The sequence below is a fragment of the Bombina bombina genome, chromosome 1, assembly GCF_027579735.1.
Source record: "Bombina bombina isolate aBomBom1 chromosome 1, aBomBom1.pri, whole genome shotgun sequence".
In the NCBI taxonomy this organism is placed as follows: Eukaryota; Metazoa; Chordata; class Amphibia; order Anura; family Bombinatoridae; genus Bombina; species Bombina bombina.
In genome coordinates, this window is record NC_069499.1 from 187,046,501 (window position 1) to 187,072,941 (window position 26,441).

A 26,441-nucleotide genomic window follows, 5' to 3' on the forward strand; every position below is an offset into this window, starting at 1 on the left:
AGGTATCCATGATTCATGGTTTGGAGAAGGGTCTTGCCGCTAGTTCCTTAAAGGGACAGATTTCAGCATTATCAGTTTTATTGTATAGGAGACTCGTGTGCTCCCTGACATTTAATCTTTTATTCAGGCTCTGTCTAGAATCAGACCTGTCTTTAGACAGTCGGCTCCGCCTTGGAGCTTAAACTTAGTCCTTAAGGTTTTGCAGAGGGTTCCGTTTGAACCTATGCATTCCATAGACATTAAGATTCTGTCCTGGAAGGTTCTCTTCCTGTTGGCTATTGCATCGGCACGCAGAGTATCTGAACTAGCTGCCTTGCAATGTGATCCTCCTTTCTTCTGTTATGTGTGATCAGTCCACGGGTCATCATTACTTCTGGGATATAACTCCTCCCCAACAGGAAATGCAAGAGGATTCACCCAGCAGAGCTGCATATAGCTCCTCCCCTCTACGTCAGTCCCAGTCATTCTCTTGCACCCAACGACTAGATAGGATGTGTGAGAGGACTATGGTGATTATACTTAGTTTTTATGACTTCAATCAAAAGTTTGTTATTTTAAAATAGCACCGGAGCGTGTTATTACTTCTCTGGCAGAGTTTGAGGAAGAATCTGACAGAGATTTTTTACTATGATTTTAACCGGAGTCGTTAAGATCATATTGCTGTTCTCGACCATCTGAGGGAGGTAAAGGCTTCAGATCAGGGGACAGCGGGCAGATGAATCTGCATTGAGGTATGTGGCAGTTTTTATTTTCTGAATGGAATTGATGAGAAAAGCCTGCCATACCGTTAAAATGACATGTATGTATACACTTCAGTATTCTGGGGATGGTATTTCACCGGAACTACTGTGTTAAAGGTCACTAATCCTTTTAATAACTATTCTCATGTTAAACGTTTTTGCTGGAATGTAGAATCGTTTACATTGCTGAGGTACTGTGTGAATAAATATTTGGGCATTATTTTCCACTTGGCAGTTTTTTTGCTTTAATTGTGACAGTTTCGTTTCTCTTCACTGCTGTGTGGGAGAGGGAGGGGCCGTTTTTGGCGCTCTTTGCTACGCATCAAAAAATTCCAGTCAGCTACTTTTATATTTCCTGCATGATCCGGTTCATCTCTGACAGATCTCAGGGGTCTTCAAACTTCTTTGAAGGGAGGTAAATTCTCTCAGCAGAGCTGTGAGAATTCTTATAGTGACTGTGTATAAAAAACGTTGTTTTGTTTTCTTATGTACAAATTTAATTAGTGTTGTTTTTTACTAATGGGAACAAACCTTTGCTAAAAGTTGTGTTGTTTTAAAGTTTGATGCAATAACTGTTTTTCAGTTCATTATTTCAACTGTCATTTAATCGTTAGTACCTCTTTGAGGCACGGTGCGTTTTTTTGCTAAAAAAGTTTATAACCAAGTTGTAAGTTTTTTTGCTAGTGTGTTAAACATGTCTGACTCAGAGGAAGATATCTGTGTCATTTGTTCCAATGCCAAGGTGGAGCCCAATAGAAATTTATGTACTAACTGTATTGATGCTACTTTAAATAAAAGTCAATCTGTACAATGCGAACAAATTTCACCAAACAGCGAGGGGAGAGTTATGCCGACTAACTCGCCTCACGCGACAGTACCTGCATCTCCCGCCCGGGAGGTGCGTGATATTTTGGCGCCTAGTACATCTGGGCGGCCATTACAGATAACATTACAAGATATGGCTACTGTTATGACTGAAGTTTTGTCTAAATTACCTGAACTAAGAGGCAAGCGTGATCACTCTGGGGTGAGAACAGAGTGCGCTGACAATGCTAGGGCCATGTCTGATACTGCGTCACAGCTCGCAGAGCATGAGGACGGAGAGCTTCATTCTGTGGGTGACGGTTCTGATCCAAACAGATTGGACTCAGATATTTCAAATTTTAAATTTAAATTGGAGAACCTCCGTGTACTACTAGGGGAGGTCTTAGCAGCTCTCAACGATTGTAACACTGTTGCAATACCAGAGAAACTGTGTAGGTTGGATAAATACTTTGCGGTACCGGCGAGTACTGACGTTTTTCCTATACCTAAGAGACTAACTGAAATTGTTACTAAGGAGTGGGATAGACCCGGTGTGCCGTTCTCACCCCCTCCAATATTTAGAAAGATGTTTCCAATAGACGCCACCACTCGGGACTTATGGCAAACGGTCCCCAAGGTGGAGGGAGCAGTTTCTACTTTAGCTAAGCGTACCACTATCCCGGTGGAGGATAGCTGTGCTTTCTCAGATCCAATGGATAAAAAATTAGAGGGTTACCTTAAGAAAATGTTTGTTCAACAAGGTTTTATATTACAACCCCTTGCATGTATCGCGCCGATTACGGCTGCGGCAGCATTTTGGATTGAGTCGCTTGAAGAGAACCTTAGTTCCTCTACGCTAGACGACATTACGGACAGGCTTAGAGTCCTTAAACTAGCTAATTCTTTCATTTCGGAGGCCGTAGTACATTTAACCAAACTTACGGCTAAGAACTCAGGATTCGCCATACAGGCACGCAGGGCACTGTGGCTAAAATCCTGGTCAGCTGATGTTACTTCTAAGTCCAAATTACTTAATATACCTTTCAAGGGGCAGTCCTTATTCGGGCCCGGTTTGAAAGAAATTATCGCTGACATTACGGGAGGTAAGGGCCACGCCCTACCTCAAGACAAGGCCAAAGCTAAGGCTAGACAGTCTAATTTTCGTCCCTTTCGGAATTTCAAAACAGGAGCAGCATCAACCTCCACTGCACCAAAACAGGAAGGAGCTGTTGCTCGTTACAGGCAAGGCTGGAAGCCTAACCAGTCCTGGAACAAAAGCAAGCAGGCCAGGAAACCTGCTGCTGCCCCAAAGACAGCATGAACCGAGAGCCCCCGATCCGGGACCGGATCTAGTAGGGGGCAGACTCTCCCTCTTCGCCCAGGCCTGGGCAAGAGATGTTCAGGATCCCTGGGCACTAGAGATCATATCTCAGGGATACCTTCTAGACTTCAAATTATCTCCCCCAAGAGGGAGATTTCATCTGTCAAGGTTGTCAACAAACCAGATAAAGAAAGAAGCGTTTCTACGCTGCGTACAAGATCTGTTAACAATGGGAGTGATCCATCCGGTTCCGTGGTCGGAACAAGGACAAGGGTTCTACTCAAACCTGTTTGTGGTTCCCAAAAAAGAGGGAACTTTCAGGCCAATCTTAGATTTAAAGACTCTAAACAAATTCCTAAGAGTTCCATCGTTCAAAATGGAAACTATTCGGACAATCTTACCCATGATCCAAGAGGGTCAGTACATGACCACAGTGGATTTAAAGGATGCTTACCTTCACATACCGATCCACAAAGATCATCACCGGTATCTAAGGTTTGCCTTCTTAGACAGGCACTACCAGTTTGTAGCTCTTCCATTCGGATTGGCTACGGCTCCAAGAATCTTCACAAAGGTTCTGGGTGCCCTTCTAGCGGTACTAAGACCGCGAGGGATTTCGGTAGCTCCGTACCTAGACGACATTCTAATACAAGCTTCAAGCTTTCAAACTGCCAAGTCTCATACAGAGTTAGTTCTGGCATTTCTAAGGTCGCATGGATGGAAAGTGAACGAAAAGAAGAGTTCTCTCTTTCCTCTCACAAGAGTTCCATTCTTGGGGACTCTTATAGATTCTGTAGAAATGAAGATTTACCTGACAGAAGACAGGTTAACAAAACTTCAAAATGCATGCCGCGTCCTTCATTCCATTCAACACCCGTCAGTAGCTCAATGCATGGAGGTGATCGGCTTAATGGTAGCGGCAAGGGACATAGTACCTTTTGCACGCCTACACCTCAGACCGCTGCAATTATGCATGCTAAGTCAGTGGAATGGGGATTACTCAGATTTGTCCCCTGCTCTGAATCTGAATCAAGAGACCAGAAATTCTCTTCTATGGTGGCTTCATCGGCCACACCTGTCCAGGGGGATGCCATTCAGCAGGCCAGACTGGACAATTGTAACAACAGACGCCAGCCTACTAGGTTGGGGCGCTGTCTGGAATTCTCTGAAGGCTCAGGGACTATGGAATCAGGAGGAGAGTCTCCTTCCAATAAACATTCTGGAATTGAGAGCAGTTCTCAATGCCCTTCTGGCTTGGCCCCAGTTAATAACTCGGGGGTTCATCAGGTTTCAGTCGGACAACATCACGACTGTAGCTTACATCAACCATCAGGGAGGGACAAGAAGCTCCCTAGCAATGATGGAAGTATCAAAGATAATTCGCTGGGCAGAGTCTCACTCTTGCCACCTGTCAGCAATCCACATCCCGGGAGTGGAGAACTGGGAGGCGGATTTCTTGAGTCGCCAGACTCTTCATCCGGGGGAGTGGGAACTTCATCCGGAGGTCTTTGCCCAAATACTTCGACGTTGGGGCAAACCAGAGATAGATCTCATGGCGTCTCGCCAGAACGCCAGACTTCCTCGCTACGGGTCCAGATCCAGGGATCCGGGAGCAGTTCTGATAGATGCTTTGACAGCACCTTGGAACTTCAGGATGGCTTATGTGTTTCCACCCTTCCCGCTGCTTCCTCGATTGATTGCCAAAATCAAACAGGAGAGAGCATCAGTAATTCTAATAGCACCTGCTTGGCCACGCAGGACTTGGTATGCAGATCTAGTGGACATGTCATCCTGTCCGCCTTGGTCTCTACCTCTAAGACAGGACCTTCTGATACAGGGTCCATTCAAACATCAAAATCTAACTTCTCTGAAGCTGACTGCTTGGAAATTGAACGCTTGATTTTATCAAAACGTGGTTTTTCTGAGTCGGTTATTGATACCCTGATTCAGGCTAGGAAGCCTGTTACCAGAAGGATTTACCATAAAATATGGCGGAAATACCTATACTGGTGCGAATCCAAAGGTTACTCCTGGAGTAAGGTTAGGATCGCTAGGATATTGTCTTTTCTACAAGAAGGTTTAGAAAAGGGTTTATCAGCTAGTTCATTAAAGGGACAGATTTCAGCTCTGTCCATCTTGTTACACAGACGTCTGTCAGAAAATCCAGACGTCCAGTCCTTTTGTCAGGCTTTAGCTAGGATCAAGCCTGTGTTTAAAGCTGTTGCTCCACCATGGAGTTTAAACTTAGTTCTTAACGTTTTACAGGGTGTTCCGTTTGAACCCCTTCATTCCATTGATATAAAAATGTTATCTTGGAAAGTTCTGTTTTTGATGGCTATTTCCTCGGCTCGAAGAGTCTCTGAGTTATCAGCCTTACATTGTGATTCCCCTTATCTGATTTTTCACTCAGACAAGGTAGTTCTGCGTACTAAACCTGGGTTCTTACCTAAGGTAGTCACTAACAGGAACATCAATCAAGAGATTGTTGTCCCATCCTTGTGTCCAAATCCTTCTTCAAAGAAGGAACGTCTTTTACACAATCTGGATGTAGTTCGTGCCCTCAAGTTCTACTTGCAGGCAACTAAAGATTTTCGCCAAACTTCTTCCTTGTTTGTCGTTTACTCTGGACAGAGGAGAGGTCAAAAAGCTTCTGCTACCTCTCTCTCTTTTTGGCTTCGTAGCATAATACGTTTAGCCTATGAGACTGCTGGACAGCAGCCTCCTGAAAGAATTACAGCTCACTCCACTAGAGCTGTGGCTTCCACTTGGGCCTTTAAGAATGAGGCCTCTGTTGAACAGATTTGCAAGGCTGCAACTTGGTCTTCGCTTCATACTTTTTCCAAATTTTACAAATTTGACACTTTTGCTTCTTCGGAGGCTATTTTTGGGAGAAAGGTTCTTCAGGCAGTGGTTCCTTCTGTATAATGAGCCTGCCTATCCCTCCCGTCATCCGTGTACTTTTGCTTTGGTATTGGTATCCCAGAAGTAATGATGACCCGTGGACTGATCACACATAACAGAAGAAAACATAATTTATGCTTACCTGATAAATTCCTTTCTTCTGTTGTGTGATCAGTCCACGGCCCGCCCTGTTTTAAGGCAGGTAAATATCTTTTAAATTATACTCCAGTCACCACTTCACCCTTGGTTACTCCTTTCTCGTTGATTCTTGGTCGAATGACTGGGACTGACGTAGAGGGGAGGAGCTATATGCAGCTCTGCTGGGTGAATCCTCTTGCATTTCCTGTTGGGGAGGAGTTATATCCCAGAAGTAATGATGACCCGTGGACTGATCACACAACAGAAGAAAGGAATTTATCAGGTAAGCATAAATTATGTTTTTCTGGTGTTTCATGCGGATAAGGCTGTACTTCGCACTGGGTTGGGGTTTCTCCCCAAGGTGGTGTCTAACCATGACATCAATCAGGAAATAGTTGTTCCTCCTTTGTGTCCTAACCCCTCCTCTTCAAAGAAGAGGTTACTTCATAACCTGGATGTGGTTCATGCCTTGAAGTTCTATCTTCAGGCTACAAAGGATTTCAGACAGTCTATATCTCTTTTTGTGGTGTATTCTGGGAAGCGCAAGGGGCAAAGGGCCTCTGCTGCTACTTTGTCTTTTTGGTTGAGGAGCTTGATTTGCTTGGCTTATGAGACAGTAGGACATAAGCCTCCTCAGAGGATCACGGCTCATTCAACTAGAGCTGTGGCTTCGTCTTGGGCCTTCTAAAATGAGGCCTCTATGGAGCAGATTTGTAAGGGGGCTACCTGGTCCTCCTTACACACTTTTACAAGGTTTTACAAATTTGACTTCTGTGGAAGCTGTTTTTGGGAGAGAGGTTTTGCAGGCTGTGGTGCCCTCAGATTAGGGTCCGCCTTTTACCCTCCCGGTTTCATTCAGTGTCCTCTAGAGCTTGGGTATATGTTCCCAATAGTAATGAATGAAGCCGTGGACTCTCCTCCCCTTTAGATGGAAAACATAAATTATGCTTACCTGATAACTTCATTTCCATCGAGGGGAGAAGAGTCCACAGCTCCCGCCCATACCTCCGTTGGGCGGCCATAAATGTATTAATCTCCTACTGTTCCTGGTTCCCTTGGCAGAATGACTGGGGGATGAGGGAACTGGGAGAGGTATTTAAGCCTTTGCCTGGGGTGTCTCTGCCTCCTCCTGGTGGCCAGGTTCTTAATTCCCAATAGTAATGAATGAAGCCGTGGACTCTCCTACCTCGATGGAAATTAAATTATCATGTAAGCATAATTTAATTTTTTTAACAAAACATCTAAAATGTAAACTTAGATGAATGAAAGTGCCCCTGTTTTTAATAGGATTTTGAAAAACCGGGCACTCATTCCTCAAAGTTTACATTCACTTTAATGGAATATTTTAGTATAATATGTTGGTTAGTTTTCAGATGCTTGATCACTTAATAATCTGCTCAGCTGTATATATTTTGTACCTGACATACTGTGCCTTCCTTATAAAGGAAACCCTTACACCAGAATTTTTTTTTTTTTAGGGGGGGGGGGGGGTGGTGTGTGCATCGCCCACCTGTGTATTGAAAAGCTTTTTGAATCATTTAAAGGGTCTTGTACTATTATTCTGTTACTGTTTACATCTCATCCACTTTAACAGGTATTGAGTAAAGGATGAGAGAAAAATAACTGATGAGGATTAAGCCATAGATACAAGATTTATGTTTGTGATGAACATTGTAAAGCATTTTCTTTTAATAACGAAACCCCTTTTGTATCAGTCCTTGTTGCTGTATAGTGGTTCTCGTGCTGGTGAGGTTTTTGCCATAGACCTTCGCGTGCCTGCCGGAAGTTCTTGCAACTGGAAAAAAGCTGTTGGCTTTCATCATAACTCTGCAATCACGTCCATGCATCTTCTTCAGGATGAAAATTACTTAATGGTGACAGATATGTCTGGCGAGGTACAGTATTTTCACCATTGAGGCACAGTGCTCCTTAAAACATTAACATAATCATACTGTATGTCCTCTGACCAGTGCGGGGGTAAAAGTTTAATACTGGCCTTTAAAGGCTTTTTTCATTACCAAAGGATTGGCACCTTTTAAGGCAGTATTTTAGATTAGTGTAGTCCCACAAGTACATTAAATAGTGTCCTGACTTTAGTCTGCCAGTGTCTTATAGTTATAGACTCACTTATTTTTTTAAAGGGACAGTTTACGCAAAAAAATTCTCCCCTTTAATTTGTTCCCAATGATCCACTTTACCTGCTGGAGTGTATTAAATTGTTTCCATTACCCTTATATTGCCATTTGAAATAGTTTATTTAGCCTGTGGTATCCCCATCCATCCTGAAAGTTTTTGACTCTAGGCCAAGCTGTGTTAACACAGCCAGTAGAAGAAATTACACTCCCAGTGGGTTATAAAAGAGATAAGGTAATAACATTTTAATTTTCCATTGTTCTCTCCAAGTATTGGGGATTGGTTTATGGACAGATATAAGATAAAGAAGCAGATAAATGTACACAAGGTGATAAAGTAATGAGATCTAATTATACCTACAAGTTCAACCCATTTTATTAGGTTGTGGCTTCAAAACACAAAATCAGCTACTCATATACACAAATAAGCCTTAAAAAAAGCAAATCTCATGCATTTTATACGCTGCAGCTAGTACATTTTTTTTATTGGAAACACATTAAGGGAAAAACAATTTTATAGTATACTGTCCCTTTAAGATCTAAATATTATATTATAATAACGTGGCCACAGGAGTATAAACAATATAACCAAAAAAGTCCCATAAAATGTTAAAAAATACTTTATACATAAAAATATTAATGACCAATACTTATATAGAACATTAAAGGGACATTGTAAACTAGATTTTTCTTTGCATAAATGCTCTGTAGATGATCCATTTATATAGCCCACCTGCGTGTGTTTTTGTAAAAATGTATAGTTTGGCTTATTTCTAAATAATATTGTGCTGATTTTCAGACTCCTACCCAAGCCCCAAAATTTTAGATGCATACTGAAGTCTACAGACTTCAGATTGCTTCCGTTTGTATAATGGGTCTTTTCATATGCAGGGGAGGAGTGGAAGGTCTGCTCTCAGTCCCTTTCAGTGGGTGTCACTGCCTAAGTTTATTAGCAGTGCTAAATTGGGAGCTTTTAAGTAAGGTTTTAAAAGGTTTTATACTGGATTTTTATATCAGTATCTGTGCATATTATTCTCCAAAGTACAGGTATACCTCACTTTAAAGCGCTTCACTTTACAGCGCTTCGCTAATACAGCGCTTTGTGGAGCTGAAGTTCAACCTCCAAGGATTTTAAAACAGTGCTGTAATCTTCGTGAGATTGCAAGAAAAGTGACTGGCACCATTTTATTATGCTTAGTTCACTCTGTTTACAGCATTACAGTGCAATCTGTGTCTCAGTGCTATACTCTGGCAAATTGTACTACAGTGATTGTCACTATTTTACAGGTACAGTATTTATTGAATACTGTGCTGTGCGAGTGTTAAACTAAACTTAGCACTATTGCACACCTAATATAAGTTAGTTAAAACATGTTTTTAAACACACTGGCAAGTGAAAAGAAAGCTAAAACTGCCTTGTTTCACTTTAAGGCGGTTTTCACTTTACAGCGGGGCTCCGGTCCCTAACCCGCTGTAGTGTCTATTACATGCAGTTAAATGAAAATTGGTGTATACTGTCCCTTTAAACAGCAGAGAAAAGTAATTAATCTACATGGTACTGAAGGCATTGCACTCACAATATTCATGGTCCAAGTATATATAAGTTCCTAAGCTAACAAAAGGGTGTGCCTGCAGGCCTAAACAGTTATTATCAGTTATCAGTGACGTTTCTCACCACTATTATACCAGTTTAGAATTCTTCTATGATTTTAGACAATTTGTTATTTATACTTATTTGTTGTTGTATTATTAGATCAAGCTATGGGACCTGAGAGTAGTGAAATGTGTCAAGCGATACCTGGGGAATATCAACCAATATGCCATATTACCACTACACATAAATGAAGAGGAAGGGCTGCTTCTTACAGGTAGGATCTGCAGAAACAGGCCTTTCCCTTATCAGTTTGTAGTACAAAAAAAAGAGGATAAAAGAGCAAAATCTGAAAGAAAAATATATTTGTATTGTCTGGATAATTATTAGCTTATCTGGCTTATTTGTGGTGTTATAAAGTATGGAAAATGTATGTGGCACAGTAATTGTGTGCACTATAGGGTGATGATGCAAACTATGCAACAGGCAAATTATGTATCTCTTTTATAAGTTGGTGAGAGTTCATGAATCATAACAGTTGGGATTAAACTCCCTCCATGAAAAGGCAGGCAAAATTACCCAACAAAATAGGAGCTTTAATTCCTCCCACTTCCTGGTTCCCCTAAGTCTTAATTTTTGCCTTTACAGAAAAACAGGTCAATGGTGCATTGCTGGGTCAATGGTCCATCAATGGTCCATCATCCCCCCTCAAAGGACCAAGAATAGAGCAGAGGGGTGTATAGCAGTATCATGGCTGGTGAGTGTAATTCTTCTGCAGGAGTTGTTCACCAGTCTGCCGCAGTGGTCACTGAGACTGGTCCTTTAGTCACCTACTGCTGGCTATGTCGGGCTACATCCTTGTCAGCATATTGGCGTTACCTGACTAGGATTTGGCTTCAATACTTGACACAGGTAAATTCAGTATGTGAGTGTAGTTTAAGTATGAATTTTTCACTCGCAGCCCATAGACTTGGCAGAGAAGTGGTACTTAGGTACTAATGCCAGGGGGACTTGTGGGGCACTTAATCAATAGCATTGCTGGGACTGGGAGACACACTCGCAACTAGGCTCAAACTGCACAGCGTTCAATGGTTTTTGCTAGGACTGTACAGGACATAGTGTATTAGTAGTGCACACTTTTATTTTAAAAATATTTGGCAGCTATATTACTTGTGTTTACCTGGGTCGAACACTCTGCGGAACTGTTAATTTCCTTCCTAAGATAAGATAGAAGTGTCAGAAGATTCGGAGAGTCCTGAAAAAGGGTATCTGCTCTTTGAGATAGGACTGAAGTTTTAAGTAGTCATGTCAACCTCTCAGTGAGAATATTGATGGAGATGCAGGGAAAGTTTTTCTGCAAAACCATCCAGACTATTGCTAACAGATCCTAAGCAATCAGTGTTGACAAGTTTTACTGCCTGCTTTCTCTCACTCAAGTCCATGTTAGGAGCGCTGCTATAAAACTTGTCACACTTGAGGTAAGATTGTTTCAATTTTCATACATAAAACGCTATAACAGGGTCACAGTGTGGCTCCTTTACACCTTGATAGGATCCAGGGTTAATATCCCCTGAAGGGGGTTTATTGAACAGTTGGGGTTAATTAATCAGTGTATTAATTATTTTCATGCTGCTTTGTGTGATTATTTCCCTGGGCTGATGTGTTTTTGGCTTGAACAAACAGGTTTTACTTTTAAGTTTCACTTTCGTTTTTTAAAGTGTTGCACAGCTCCTATTACTTGCTGTACTTGTAATAACAGGGAAAGTACTGTCCTACACTCATGTGTCCGGGTGTGGTCTATGTTCATTTCTTCCATTCCGGCTGAGATTTTATGTCAGGCTATTGCTGAGTGGCATTAGATATATATATATATATATATATATATATATACATATATATATATATATATATATATATATACACACACCTGTATATAATTAGGTAAAATAATTCATTTATAGATGAAACTGGCTAATGTAAGTTAAATTCTAAGATCAGAATTTTTAGCCCCAAACCCCGTCTATATTCAATGCATAGAACTCCTGCTGTGACCAGATACACATCACAAGCATGATGCGAGCATGCAAATTATATGCCTAAATGCAAGATATCCCAATTATCCTGGCTTCAAAGGAAGCCTGTATAAAAAGAGTTTTCCTATCTGGAGGAGCGGATGGTCCGTCTGTAACGATAGTGGAATATACAAAATTTCTCAAAAGATGTGGCTCATATCATCTGGGTGTTAATTGTCCCATGCTGAGTTCAAATCTACTGAGTTCACATGTCACGTCACTGTGAAATAGTAAAGATAAGTTAGAAATTCATCTATTTGAACTGTATAACTCTCAAATATTTCATTTAGACTCAGACTGTGTAAATAAATGTATATTTATGGATCAGGGGAGATGTGTCTAACGGGTAAGATACCTTTAAATCTAAAGTGAATATATACCTGTCTATTTTAAGTGTTTAGCCAACTTACTTCAGAATAACAACAATGTTTCTTTCATTCCAAACCTGTGAGAAACCAGTGAATCGTACAATGAAGTATATCATATCTGTGTTTTCATGCATGCATTCAAAACAATGTTATATCAGAATATGAATCAATATATTAATTAAATTCATACTGAAAGTATTTGATTCCTTTTAAGTCCCCTCATAAAAATGTGATTTTAATACATCTTCTAAAATATTTAAATGTATAGGAATTACTTTGTAATATGGTACTAGAGATATACTCATGTTTAGTATGAAAATACTCACACAATAGTATTATATGGTCCCACAGATGCTTAACATATAATCAATTTATATCAGAAAATATTGAGTATATTAAATATACATTTGAAGATATATAGTAAACTGTATTTACTGTTAGCAATATTGATAATGAGACTGCATTTCTAGGTGTCTGCTAAAACTGGTATGATCCCAATAAACCAATAAAATGTTAAGATCCGAGGACCAATCAGAGACCGCACCGGAAAGCGTATCCAAAACGTTCACAAATTATTACAAAACAGAGGCGGCCTTATCAATTCATAAAAGCCTGATGCATAGGAGAAAAGGGGTCTTTTCTGCTTAATTTTGACAGACTAACTTGCTGCCTTTTGAAACACAGTCTCTATAAAGCAAAACTGGGCCTAATTTTTCTTTTTTTCCATAATTGCAAAACCTCTTCATAGGATGAGGAACTGGATTAATCTGAAAAAGCTAAAACTTTCAAGTTGGATTATTTGGTATAAAAGGTTGTTTCATACTTTTAATATTTAAATCAAGGTATTCTAAAACTATAGTTATATAGTAGTGTGATTTAAAAGGAGATTTATTCTTATATTTAATATTAATTATACCCAGGGTAGTAAGTATACTGGTATTAAATATTAATGTTTAGAAAGAGTTTTGTATTTTAATATCATAAGTTAATTACAATTATTGCTATATACTGTATATATTTTAGAATTTACTTTATTGTGGGCTAAATAGTTTAATTATATTTGTCTGGAAGTTATGTTAAATCATTGTGTGAACTATCTTGTTATATTGTTCAACTAAGCACTGTTAAGTTAGCGGTCCATATTCTGGTATTTTATTGTGGTATTTTAATGCGATTCATTGCGAGTAAGGTTAACTTTAAAGACATATTTTTTATGATCTGTTATATAGAATATTGTAAAGAAATAAGCGTGCATAATTGATTCATAATCTAGTTTCTACATAAATATAATTCAATGTGTCTATAAGGATAACTAGTCTAGAACTAAGGAATAAATATTAATTTCTCCTGTTAAGTGTAGTCAGTCCACGGGTCATCCATTACTTATGGGATTATAACTCCTCCCTAACAGGAAGTGCAAGAGGATCACCCAAGCAGAGCTGCTATATAGCTCCTCCCCTCTACGTCATACCCAGTCATTCTCTTGCACCTAACTAATAGATAGGACGTGTGAGAGGACTGTGGTTGTTAAACTTAGTTTTTATTTCTTCAATCAAAAGTTTGTTATTTTAAACGGCACCGGAGTGTGTTGTTTTTTCTCAGGCAGCATTAGAAGAAGAATCTACCTGAGTTTGTGTATGATCTTAGCGGACGTAACTAAGATCCATTTGCTGTTCTCGGCCAGGTAACTTCAGAACAGGGGACAGCGGGCAGGGTTCACCTGCAAGGAGGTATGTTGCAGTATATTATTTTCTAAGGAATGGAATTGACTGAGAAAATACTGCTAATACCGATGTAATGTAAGTGCAGCCTTAAATGCAGTAGTAGCAACTGATATCAGGCTTATATGTATGTATGTTTACACTGAAGTATTTCTGGGGAATGGCACTTCACTAAGAAAATACTGTATACATATAACTTATAGCCTATTCTGCAGTGAGAGCGGCTAGCAGCAGGCTTTTTAATAACATTTCATAATTTTATATTTAAAACGTTTACTGTCATGTTAATCGTTTTTTTCTCTGAGGTACTTGGTGAAAAATTTTATGGGCATTATTTTCCACATGGCTGTCGTTTGTTATGAATTAAATCAGTTTACTGAGCTTCCCCACTGTTGTATATGAGTGGGAGGGGCCTATTTTGGCGCTTTATTGCGCAGTAGAAATTCAGTCACAGTCTGCCTTTTTCTCCCTGCATGATCCAGGACGTCTCTACAGAGCTCAGGGGTCTCCAAAACTAGTTTTGAGGGAGGTAATCACTCACAGCAGACCTGTGAGACTGTGCTTTGACTGTGATAAAAACGTTTATATTTTCAATTGTTATCCGTTTTTTGGTATTAAGGGGTTAATCATCCATTTGCTAGTGGGTGCAATCCTTTGCTAACTTAATGCATTTACTGTGAAAATTTGGTTGCTATAACTAATCCGATTCATTGTTATTTCAACTGTGACAGTTTTGTGTGCTTCTTAAAGGCACAGTAACGTTTTTTATATTGCTTGTAAATTTATTTGAAAAGTATTTTCCAAGCTTGCTAGTCTAATTGCTAGTTTGTTTAAACATGTCTGACACAGAGGAATCTCTTTGTGCAATATGTTCAAAGGCCAATGTGGAGCCCAATAGAAATTTGTGTACTAATTGCATTGATGCTACTTTAAATAAAAGCCAATCTGTACATGTCAAGAAAATTTCACCAGACAACGAGGGGGAAGTTATGCCGACTAACTCTCCTCACGTGTCAGTACCTGCATCTCCCGCTCAGGAGGTGCGTGATATTGTGGCGCCAAGTACATCAGGGCGGCCCTTACAAATCACTTTGCAAGACATGGCTAATGTTATGACTGAAGTTTTATCTAAATTGCCAGAACTTAGAGGTAAACGCGACCACTCTGGGGTGAGAACAGAGTACGCTGATAATGTTAGAGCCATGTCTGATACTGCGTCACAATTGGCAGAACATGAAGACGGAGAGCTTCAGTCTGTGGGTGACGGATCTGATCCAAATAAACTGGATTCAGACATTTCAAATTTTAAATTTAAGCTTGAGAACCTCCGTGTATTATTTGGGGAGGTATTAGCGGCTCTGAATGATTGTAACACGGTTGCAATCCCAGAGAAATTATGTAGGCTGGATAGATACTATGCGGTACCGGTGTGTACTGACGTTTTTCCTATACCTAAGAGGCTTACAGAGATTATTACCAAGGAGTGGGATAGGCCCGGTGTACCCTTTTCCCCCCCTCCTATATTTAGAAAAATGTTTCCAATAGACACCACCACACGGGACTTATGGCAGACGGTCCCTAAGGTGGAGGGAGCAGTTTCTACTCTGGCTAAGCGTACCACTATCCCGGTGGAGGATAGCTGTGCTTTTTCAGATCCAATGGATAAAAAGTTAGAGGGTTACCTTAAGAAAATGTTATTCGGGCCCGGTTTGAAAGAAATTATCGCTGACATTACTGGAGGTAAGGGCCATGCCCTGCGTCAAGACAGAGCCAAACCAAGGGCTAGACAGTCTAATTTTCGTGCCTTTCGTAACTTCAAGGCAGGAGCAGCATCAACTTCCTCCGCTCCAAAACAGGAAGGAACTGTTGCTCGCTACAGACAGGGCTGGAAACCTAACCAGACCTGGAACAAGGGCAAGCAGGCCAGAAAACCTGCTGCTGCCCCTAAGACAGCATGAAGTGAGGGCCCCCAATCCGGAAACGGATCTAGTGGGGGGCAGACTTTCTCTCTTCGCCCAGGCTTGGGCAAGAGATGTCCAGGATCCCTGGGCGTTAGAGATCATATCTCAGGGATATCTTCTGGACTTCAAAGCTTCTCCTCCAAAAGGGAGATTTCATCTTTCAAGGTTGTCAGCAAACCAGATAAAGAAAGAGGCGTTTCTACGCTGTGTACAAGATCTTTTACTAATGGGAGTGATCCACCCGGTTCCGCGGTCGGAACACGGACAAGGGTTTTACTCAAATCTGTTTGTGGTTCCCAAGAAACAAGGAACCTTCAGACCAATCTTGGATTTAAAGATCCTAAACAAATTCCTAAGAGTTCCATCGTTCAAAATGGAAACTATTCGGACAATCTTACCCATGATCCAAAAGGGTCAGTACATGACCACAGTGGATTTAAAGGATGCCTACCTTCACATACCGATTCACAAAGATTATTACCGGTACCTAAGGTTTGCCTTCCTGGACAGGCATTACCAGTTTGTAGCTCTTCCCTTCGGGTTAGCTACTGCTCCAAGAATCTTTACAAAGGTTCTGGGTTCTCTTCTGGCGGTACTAAGACCGCGAGGAATATCGGTAGCTCCGTACCTAGACGACATTCTGATACAAGCGTCAAGTTTCCAAACTGCCAAGTCTCATACAGAGTTAGTACTGGCATTTCTAAGGTCACATGGGTGGAAAGTGAATGAAGAAAAGAGTTCTCTATTGCCACTCACAAGAGTTCCCTTCTTAGGGACTCTTATAGATTCTGTAGAAATGAAAATTTACCTGACAGAGGACAGGTTAACAAAACTCCTAAATGCTTGCCGTGTCCTTCATTCCATTCCACACCCGTCAGTGGCTCAATGCATGGAGGTAATCGGCTTAATGGTAGCGGCAATGGACATAGTACCCTTTGCACGCCTGCATCTCAGACCACTGCAATTGTGCATGCTAAGTCAGTGGAATGGGGATTACTCAGATTTGTCCCCTATGCTGAATCTGGATCAAGAGACCAGAAATTCTCTTCTATGGTGGCTCTCTCGGCCACATCTGTCCAAGGGGATGCCCTTCAGCAGGCCAGATTGGACGATTGTAACAACAGACGCCAGCCTGCTAGGTTGGGGCGCTGTCTGGAATTCCCTGAAGACTCAGGGATCATGGACTCAGGAGGAGAGTCTCCTTCCCATAAATATTCTGGAATTAAGAGCAGTTTTCAATGCCCTTCTGGCTTGGCCTCAGTTAGCAACTCTGAGGTTCATCAGGTTTCAGTCGGACAACATCACGACTGTGGCTTACATCACCATCAGGGAGGGACAAGGAGTTCCCTAGCGATGATGGAAGTCTCAAAGATAATTCACTGGGCAGAGTCTCACTCTTGCCACCTATCATCGATCCACATCCCAGGCGTGGAGAACTGGGAGGCGGATTTTCTAAGTCGCCAGACTTTTCATCCGGGGGAGTGGGAACTTCATCCGGAGGTCTTTGCCCAAATGCTTCGGCGTTGGGGCAAGCCAGATCTGGATCTCATGGCGTCTCGCCAGAACGCCAAGCTTCCTTGTTACGGATCCAGGTCCAGGGACCCGGGAGCGGTTCTGATAGATGCTCTGACAGCACCTTGGGCCTTCAACATGGCTTATGTGTTTCCACCCTTCCCGATGCTTCCTCGATTGATTGCCAGGATCAAACAGGAGAGAGCATCGGTGATTCTAATAGCGCCTGCGTGGCCACGCAGGACCTGGTATGCAGATCTAGTGGACATGTCATCCTGTCCACCATGGTCTCTGCCTCTGAGACAGGACCTTCTGATTCAGGGTCCTTTCAAACATCCAAATCTAATTTCTCTGAGGCTGACTGCAGGGAGATTGAACGCTTGATTTTATCAAAGCGTGGATTTTCGGAGTCAGTAATTGATACCTTAATACATGCGAGGAAACCTGTTACCAGGAAAATTTACCATAAAATATGGCGTAAATATTTACATTGGTGCGAATCCAAGAGTTACTCATGGAGTAAGGTTAGGATTCCTAGGATATTGTCTTTTCTACAAGAAGGTTTAGAAAAGGGTTTATCCGCTAGTTCTTTAAAGGGACAGATCTCGGCTCTGTCCATCCTTTTGCACAAACGTCTGTCAGAAGTTCCAGACGTTCAGGCTTTTTGTCAGGCTTTGGCCAGGATTAAACCTGTGTTTAAGTCTGTTGCTCCGCCGTGGAGCTTAAACTTAGTTCTTAACGTTTTACAGGGTGTTCCGTTTGAACCCCTTCATTCCATTGATATCAAGCTGTTATCTTGGAAAGTTCTGTTTTTAATGGCTATTTCCTCGGCTCGAAGAGTCTCTGAGTTATCGGCCTTACATTGTGATTCTCCTTATCTGATTTTTCATTCAGACAAGGTAGTTCTGCGTACTAAACCTGGGTTTTTACCTAAGGTAGTCACTAACAGGAATATCAATGAAGAGATTGTTGTTCCATCATTGTGCCCTAACCCTTCTTCAAAGAAGGAGCGACTTCTGCACAATCTGGACGTAGTCCGTGCCCTGAAATTTTATTTACAGGCAACTAAAGATTTTCGCCAAACTTCTTCCCTGTTTGTCGTTTATTCTGGACAGAGGAGAGGTCAAAAAGCTTCTGCCTCCTCTCTCTCTTTCTGGCTTCGTAGCATAATACGTTTAGCCTATGAGACTGCTGGACAGCAGCCTCCTGAAAGAATTACAGCTCATTCTACTAGAGCTGTGGCTTCCACTTGGGCCTTTAAGAATGAGGCCTCTGTTGAACAGATTTGCAAGGCTGCAACTTGGTCTTCACTTCACACTTTTTCCAAATTTTACAAATTTGACACTTTTGCTTCTTCGGAGGCTGTTTTTGGGAGAAAGGTTCTTCAGGCAGTGGTTCCTTCCGTGTAAAGATCCTGCCTGTCCCTCCCGTCATCCGTGTACTTTTAGCTTTGGTATTGGTATCCCATAAGTAATGAATGACCCGTGGACTGACTACACTTAACAGGAGAAAACAAAATTTATGCTTACCTGATAAATTCCTTTCTCCTGTAGTGTAGTCAGTCCACGGCCCGCCCTGTTTTTTATGGCAGGTCTAAATTTTAAATTAAACTCCAGTCACCACTGCACCCTATAGTTTCTCCTTTCTCGTTTGGTTTCGGTCGAATGACTGGGTATGACGTAGAGGGGAGGAGCTATATAGCAGCTCTGCTTGGGTGATCCTCTTGCACTTCCTGTTAGGGAGGAGTTATAATCCCATAAGTAATGGATGACCCGTGGACTGACTACACTACAGAAGAAAGGAATTTATCAGGTAAGCATAAATTTTGTTTTTAATAAATATATTGTTAAGTGTATGTATGTTTGTGTGTGTGTGTGTGTATGTATGTATATGTATATATATATATATATATATATATATATATATATATATATATATATATATATATATATACACACACACACACACACACACACACACACACACACACACACACACTTTAATTGGAGGTTACTTTAAAGATAATAATAAATAAATTATATTGTAACCCTGGTATATACCGACAACGTGAACCTGAGGAGAGTGTTTCCTCTGTTAACTGTCTGGGTCTAGGAGGTGGGAGTATAAAGGTGCAGTTTTCTATAATAAAAGATGTTTCTCCAACATAGGTGTGTCCGGTCCACGGCGTCATCCTTACTTGTGGGATATTCTCTTCCCCAACAGGAAATGGCAAAGAGCCCAGCAAAGCTGGTCACATGATCCCTCCTAGGCTCCGCCTACCCCAGTCATTCTCTTTGCCGTTGTACAGGCAACATCTCCACGGAGATGGCTTAGAGTTTTTTAGTGTTTAACTGTAGTTTTTATTATTCAATCAAGAGTTTGTTATTTTAAAATAGTGCTGGTATGTACTATTTACTCAGAAACAGAAAAGAGATGAAGATTTCTGTTTGTATGAGGAAAATGATTTTAGCACCGTAACTAAAATCCATGGCTGTTCCACACAGGACTGTTGAGAGCAATTAACTTCAGTTGGGGGAACAGTGTGCAGTCTCTTGCTGCTTGAGGTATGACACATTCTAACAAGACGATGTAATGCTGGAAGCTGTCATTTTTCCCTATGGGATCCGGTAAGCCATGTTTATTACGATGGTAAATAAGGGCTTCACAAGGGCTTATTAAGATTGTAGACTTTTCTGGGCTAAATCGATTCAGTTTTAAAACATATTTAGCTTTGAGGAATCATTTTATCTGGGTTTATTGATATTATAATATCGGCAGGCACTGTATTAGACACCTTATTTCTCTGGGGCTTTCCCAAAGCATAAGCAGAGCCTCATTTTCGCGCCGGTGTGGCGCACTTGTTTTTGAGAGGCATGGCATGCAGTCGCATGTGAGAGGAGCTCTGATACTTAGAAAAGACTTTCTGAAGGCGTCATTTGGTATCGTATTCCCCTTTGGGCTTGGTTGGGTCTCAGCAAAGCAGATACCAGGGACTGTAAAGGGGTTAAAGTGTTAAAACGGCTCCGGTTCCGTTATTTTAAGGGTTAAAGCTTCCAAATTTGGTGTGCAATACTTTTAAGGCTTTAAGACACTGTGGTGAAAATTTGGTGAATTTTGTACAATTCCTTCATGTTTTTTCGCAATTGCAGTAATAAAGTGTGTTCAGTTTAAAATTTAAAGTGACAGTAACGGTTTTATTTTAAAACGTTTTTTGTACTTTATTATCAAGTTTATGCCTGTTTAACATGTCTGAACTACCAGATAGACTGTGTTCTGAATGTGGGGAAGCCAGAATTCCTGTTCATTTAAATAAATGTGATTTATGTGATAATGACAATGATGCCCAAGATGATTCCTCAAGTGAGGGGAGTAAGCATGGTACTGCATCATTCCCTCCTTCGTCTACACGAGTCTTGCCCACTCAGGAGGCCCCTAGTACATCTAGCGCGCCAATACTGCTTACTATGCAACAATTAACGGCTGTAATGGATAATTCTGTCAAAAACATTTTAGCCAAAATGAACCCTTGTCAGCGTAAGCGTGGCTGCTCTGTTTTAGTTACTGAAGAGCATGACGACGCTGATATTAATATCTCTGAAGGGCCCCTAACCCAATCTGAGGGGGCCAGGGAGGTTTTGTCTGAGGGAGAAATTACTGATTCAGGGAACATTTCTCAACAGGCTGAACCTGATGTAATTGCATTTAAATTTAAGTTGGAACATCTCCGCATTCTGCTTAAGGAGGTATTATCCACTCTGGATGATTGTGAAAAGTTGGTCATCCCAGAGAAACTATGTAAAATGGACAAGTTCCTAGAGGTGCCGGAGCTCCCAGAAGCTTTTCCTATACCCAAGCGGGTGGCGGACATTGTTAATAAAGAATGGGAAAGGCCCGGTATTCCTTTCGTCCCTCCCCCCATATTTAAAAAATTGTTTCCTATGGTCGACCCCAGAAAGGACTTATGGCAGACAGTCCCCAAGGTCGAGGGAGCGGTTTCTACTTTAAACAAACGCACCACTATACCCATAGAGGATAGTTGTGCTTTCAAAGATCCTATGGATAAAAAATTAGAAGGTTTGCTTAAAAAGATGTTTGTTCAGCAGGGTTACCTTCTACAACCAATTTCATGCATTGTCCCTGTCACTACAGCCGCATGTTTCTGGTTTGATGAACTGATAAAGGCGCTCGATAGTGATTCTCCTCCTTATGAGGAGATTATGGACAGAATCAATGCTCTCAAATTGGCTAATTCTTTCACCCTAGACGCCACTTTGCAATTGGCTAGGTTAGCGGCTAAGAATTCTGGGTTTGCTATTGTGGCGCGCAGAGCGCTTTGGTTGAAATCTTGGTCGGCTGACGCGTCTTCCAAGAACAAGCTACTAAACATTCCTTTCAAGGGGAAAACGCTGTTTGGCCCTGACTTGAAAGAGATTATCTCGGATATCACTGGGGGTAAGGGCCACGCCCTTCCTCAGGATCGGCCTTTCAAGGCGAAAAATAGACCCAATTTTCGTCCCTTTCGTAAAAACGGACCAGCCCAAAGTGCTACGTCCTCTAAGCAAGAGGGTAATACTTCTCAAGCCAAGCCAGCTTGGAGACCAATGCAAGGCTGGAACAAGGGAAAGCAGGCCAAGAAGCCTGCCACTGCTACCAAGACAGCATGAAATATTGGCCCCCGATCCGGGACCGGATCTGGTGGGGGGCAGACTCTCTCTCTTCGCTCAGGCTTGGGCAAGAGATGTTCTGGATCCTTGGGCGCTAGAAATAGTCTCCCAGGGTTATCTTCTGGAATTCAAGGGACTTCCCCCAAGGGGGAGGTTCCACAGGTCTCAGTTGTCTTCAGACCACATAAAAAGACAGGCGTTCTTACATTGTGTAGAAGACCTGTTAAAAATGGGAGTGATTCATCCTGTTCCACTAAGAGAACAAGGGATGGGGTTCTACTCCAATCTGTTCATAGTTCCCAAAAAAGAGGGAACGTTCAGACCAATCTTAGATCTCAAGATCTTAAACAAGTTTCTCAAGGTTCCATCTTTCAAGATGGAAACCATTCGAACTATTCTTCCTTCCATCCAGGAGGGTCAATTCATGACCACGGTGGATTTAAAGGATGCGTATCTACATATTCCTATCCACAAGGAACATCATCGGTTCCTAAGGTTTGCATTCCTGGACAAACATTACCAGTTCGTGGCGCTTCCTTTCGGATTAGCCACTGCTCCAAGGATTTTCACAAAGGTACTAGGCTCCCTTCTAGCGGTGCTAAGACCAAGGGGCATTGCAGTAGTACCTTACCTGGACGACATTCTGATTCAAGCGTCGTCCCTTCCTCAAGCAAAGGCTCACACGGACATTGTCCTGGCCTTTCTCAGATCTCACGGCTGGAAAGTGAACGTGGAAAAGAGTTCTCTATCCCCGTCAACAAGGGTTCCCTTCTTGGGAACAATTATAGACTCTTTAGAAATGAGGATCTTTCTAACAGAGGCCAGAAAAACAAAACTTCTAGACTCTTGTCGGATACTTCATTCCGTTCCTCTTCCTTCCATAGCTCAGTGCATGGAAGTGATCGGGTTGATGGTAGCGGCGATGGACATAGTTCCTTTTGCGCGCATTCATCTAAGACCATTACAACTGTGCATGCTCAGTCAGTGGAATGGGGACTATACAGACTTATCTCCGAAGATACAAGTAAATCAGAGGACCAGAGACTCACTCCGTTGGTGGCTGTCCCTGGACAATCTGTCTCAAGGGATGACGTTCCGCAGACCAGAGTGGGTCATTGTCACGACCGACGCCAGTCTGATGGGCTGGGGCGCGGTCTGGGGATCCCTGAAAGCTCAGGGTCTTTGGTCTCGGGAAGAATCTCTTCTACCGATAAATATTCTGGAACTGAGAGCGATATTCAATGCTCTCAAGGCCTGGCCTCGGCTAGCGAGGGCCAAGTTCATACGGTTTCAATCAGACAACATGACAACTGTTGCGTACATCAACCATCAGGGGGGAACAAGGAGTTCCCTAGCGATGGAAGAAGTGACCAAAATCATTCTATGGGCGGAGTCTCACTCCTGCCACCTGTCTGCTATCCACATCCCAGGAGTGGAAAATTGGGAAGCGGATTTTCTGAGTCGTCAGACATTGCATCCGGGGGAGTGGGAACTCCATCCGGAAATCTTTGCCCAAGTCACTCACCTGTGGGGCATTCCAGACATGGATCTGATGGCCTCTCGTCAGAACTTCAAAGTTCCTTGCTACGGGGCCAGATCCAGGGATCCCAAGGCGGCTCTAGTGGATGCACTAGTAGCACCTTGGACCTTCAAACTAGCTTATGTGTTCCCGCCATTTCCTCTCATCCCCAGGCTGGTAGCCAGGATCAATCAGGAGAGGGCGTCGGTGATCTTGATAGCTCCTGCGTGGCCACGCAGGACTTGGTATGCAGATCTGGTGAATATGTCATCGGCTCCACCTTGGAAGCTACCTTTGAGACGAGACCTTCTTGTTCAGGGTCCGTTCGAACATCCGAATCTGGTTTCACTCCAGCTGACTGCTTGGAGATTGAACGCTTGATTTTATCGAAGCGAGGATTCTCAGATTCTGTTATCAATACTCTTGTTCAGGCCAGAAAGCCTGTAACTAGAAAGATTTACCACAAAATTTGGAAAAAATATATCTGTTGGTGTGAATCTAAAGGATTCCCTTGGGACAAGGTTAAGATTCCTAGGATTCTATCCTTCCTTCAAGAAGGATTGGAAAAAGGATTATCTGCTAGTTCCCTGAAGGGACAGATTTCTGCCTTGTCGGTATTACTTCACAAAAAGCTGGCAGCTGTGCCAGATGTTCAAGCCTTTGTTCAGGCTCTGGTTAGAATCAAGCCTGTTTACAAACCTTTGACTCCTCCTTGGAGTCTCAATTTAGTTCTTTCAGTTCTTCAGGGGGTTCCGTTTGAACCCTTACATTCCGTTGATATTAAGTTATTATCTTGGAAAGTTTTGTTTTTAGTTGCGATTTCTTCTGCTAGAAGAGTCTCAGAATTATCTGCTCTGCAGTGTTCTCCTCCTTATCTGGTGTTCCATGCAGATAAGGTGGTTTTACGTACTAAACCTGGTTTTCTTCCAAAAGTTGTTTCTAACAAAAACATTAACCAGGAGATTATCGTACCTTCTCTGTGTCCAAAACCAGTTTCAAAGAAGGAACGTTTGTTGCACAATTTGGATGTTGTTCGCGCTCTAAAATTCTATTTAGATGCTACAAAGGATTTTAGACAAACATCTTCCTTGTTTGTTGTTTATTCAGGTAAAAGGAGAGGTCAAAAAGCAACTTCTACCTCTCTCTCTTTTTGGATTAAAAGCATCATCAGATTGGCTTACGAGACTGCCGGACGGCAGCCTCCCGAAAGAATCACAGCTCATTCCACTAGGGCTGTGGCTTCCACATGGGCCTTCAAGAACGAGGCTTCTGTTGATCAGATATGTAGGGCAGCGACTTGGTCTTCACTGCACACTTTTACCAAATTTTACAAGTTTGATACTTTTGCTTCTTCTGAGGCTATTTTTGGGAGAAAGGTTTTGCAAGCCGTGGTGCCTTCCATTTAGGTGACCTGATTTGCTCCCTCCCTTCATCCGTGTCCTAAAGCTTTGGTATTGGTTCCCACAAGTAAGGATGACGCCGTGGACCGGACACACCTATGTTGGAGAAAACAGAATTTATGTTTACCTGATAAATTTCTTTCTCCAACGGTGTGTCCGGTCCACGGCCCGCCCTGGTTTTTTAATCAGGTCTGATAATTTATTTTCTTTAACTACAGTCACCACGGTACCATATGGTTTCTCCTATGCAAATATTCCTCCTTAACGTCGGTCGAATGACTGGGGTAGGCGGAGCCTAGGAGGGATCATGTGACCAGCTTTGCTGGGCTCTTTGCCATTTCCTGTTGGGGAAGAGAATATCCCACAAGTAAGGATGACGCCGTGGACCGGACACACCGTTGGAGAAAGAAATTTATCAGGTAAACATAAATTCTGTTTTTTATTTGTGTCCTTCTGTGGGTATAACCTGAGCTATGGATGAGTCTGACATGTTAGAAGGTACTCCTTCTTCTGTACTAAATCATACCTGTCTACCTCTCTGGACTCGGCATCCCGTGAGATTACTACCCTTGCTACATTATCCACTCCACATGCAGTTCCCCGTAGCTATCTAATCCTCCATCCGGAGGGGGCCTTCTTCCTGTGGACTTTGCTGCGCAGTTACAAACGGCGGTGTCTGCGGCCCTCAGTGCATTACCTCGCTCAAACAAACGCAATAGAAAGGTTATACATAGCTCTCCGGACCCGGAGTCATCTAAATATTTATCGGATTTAGCTATTATGTCCCAGTTATCCGATGATGAGTTAACTTCTGTAGCTTCAGAGGGTGAACTTTCTGTGTCAGAGTTCTTAGCGTCTAAGCCTCCTGCTGCGGAGGAACCATCCTTTAGATTTAAAATTTAGAACTTGCGTTTTTTATTAAAGGAGGTTCTGTCTACGTTAGAGGTTCTAGAGGCTGCGCTGCCTGAAGAACCTATGATACCTAAATTAGACAGAGTTTACGAAGAAATGGAAAGTTCCTTTGACTTTTCCTGTGCCGGTTAAGATGGCGAACATTATTAAGAACGAATGGGAAAGAATTGGTTCTTCCTTTTCCCCCTCGTCTACTTTTAAAAAGTTGGTCCCGGTCCCGGACTCTCAACTGGATTTGTGGGGCTCCATTCCTAAGGTGGATGGTGCTATCTCTACTCTTGCTAAACGTACTGCAGTTGCCGCAGCGGCTACCTACCGGTGCAACTCTTTGTCGGAACTCCTTGAGGTGGAGTCTCCCCTTGAGGATATTTAAGACAGAATTAAAGCTCTGCTAATTCTTTTTTCTGTGATGCGAACATGCAAATTATATGCCTAAATGCAAAGGCCTCTGGCTTTGCAGTCCTAGCTTGCCGGGCGCTCTGGTTGAAGTCTTGGTCTGTGGATATGACTTCTAAGTCAAGACTCCTTTCTCTTCCCTTCAAGGGAAACATTTTATTTTGGTCCATGCCTGGACTCCATTATTTCTACGGTTACCGGAGGCAAGGGTGCCTTCCTACCGAGAGATAAGAACTAGTCTAAGGGACGACAAATCCCAAGGACAACAATCCTCCTCCAAGCCCGACCA

General features: G+C 42.2%; 1 protein-coding gene across 1 annotated transcript in view; it reads left to right on the plus strand.

Moving 5' to 3' along the window:
- The window catches only part of DCAF4 (DDB1 and CUL4 associated factor 4), a 161,218-nt gene that overhangs the window by 100,244 nt on the left and 34,533 nt on the right, over positions 1–26,441 (plus strand). Inside the window, exons 12-13 of the mRNA XM_053697774.1 lie at positions 7,620–7,799; positions 9,790–9,904. Of these exons, the coding sequence (XP_053553749.1) occupies positions 7,620–7,799; positions 9,790–9,904 (295 nt within the window). The remainder of the gene's footprint in view (positions 1–7,619; positions 7,800–9,789; positions 9,905–26,441) is intronic.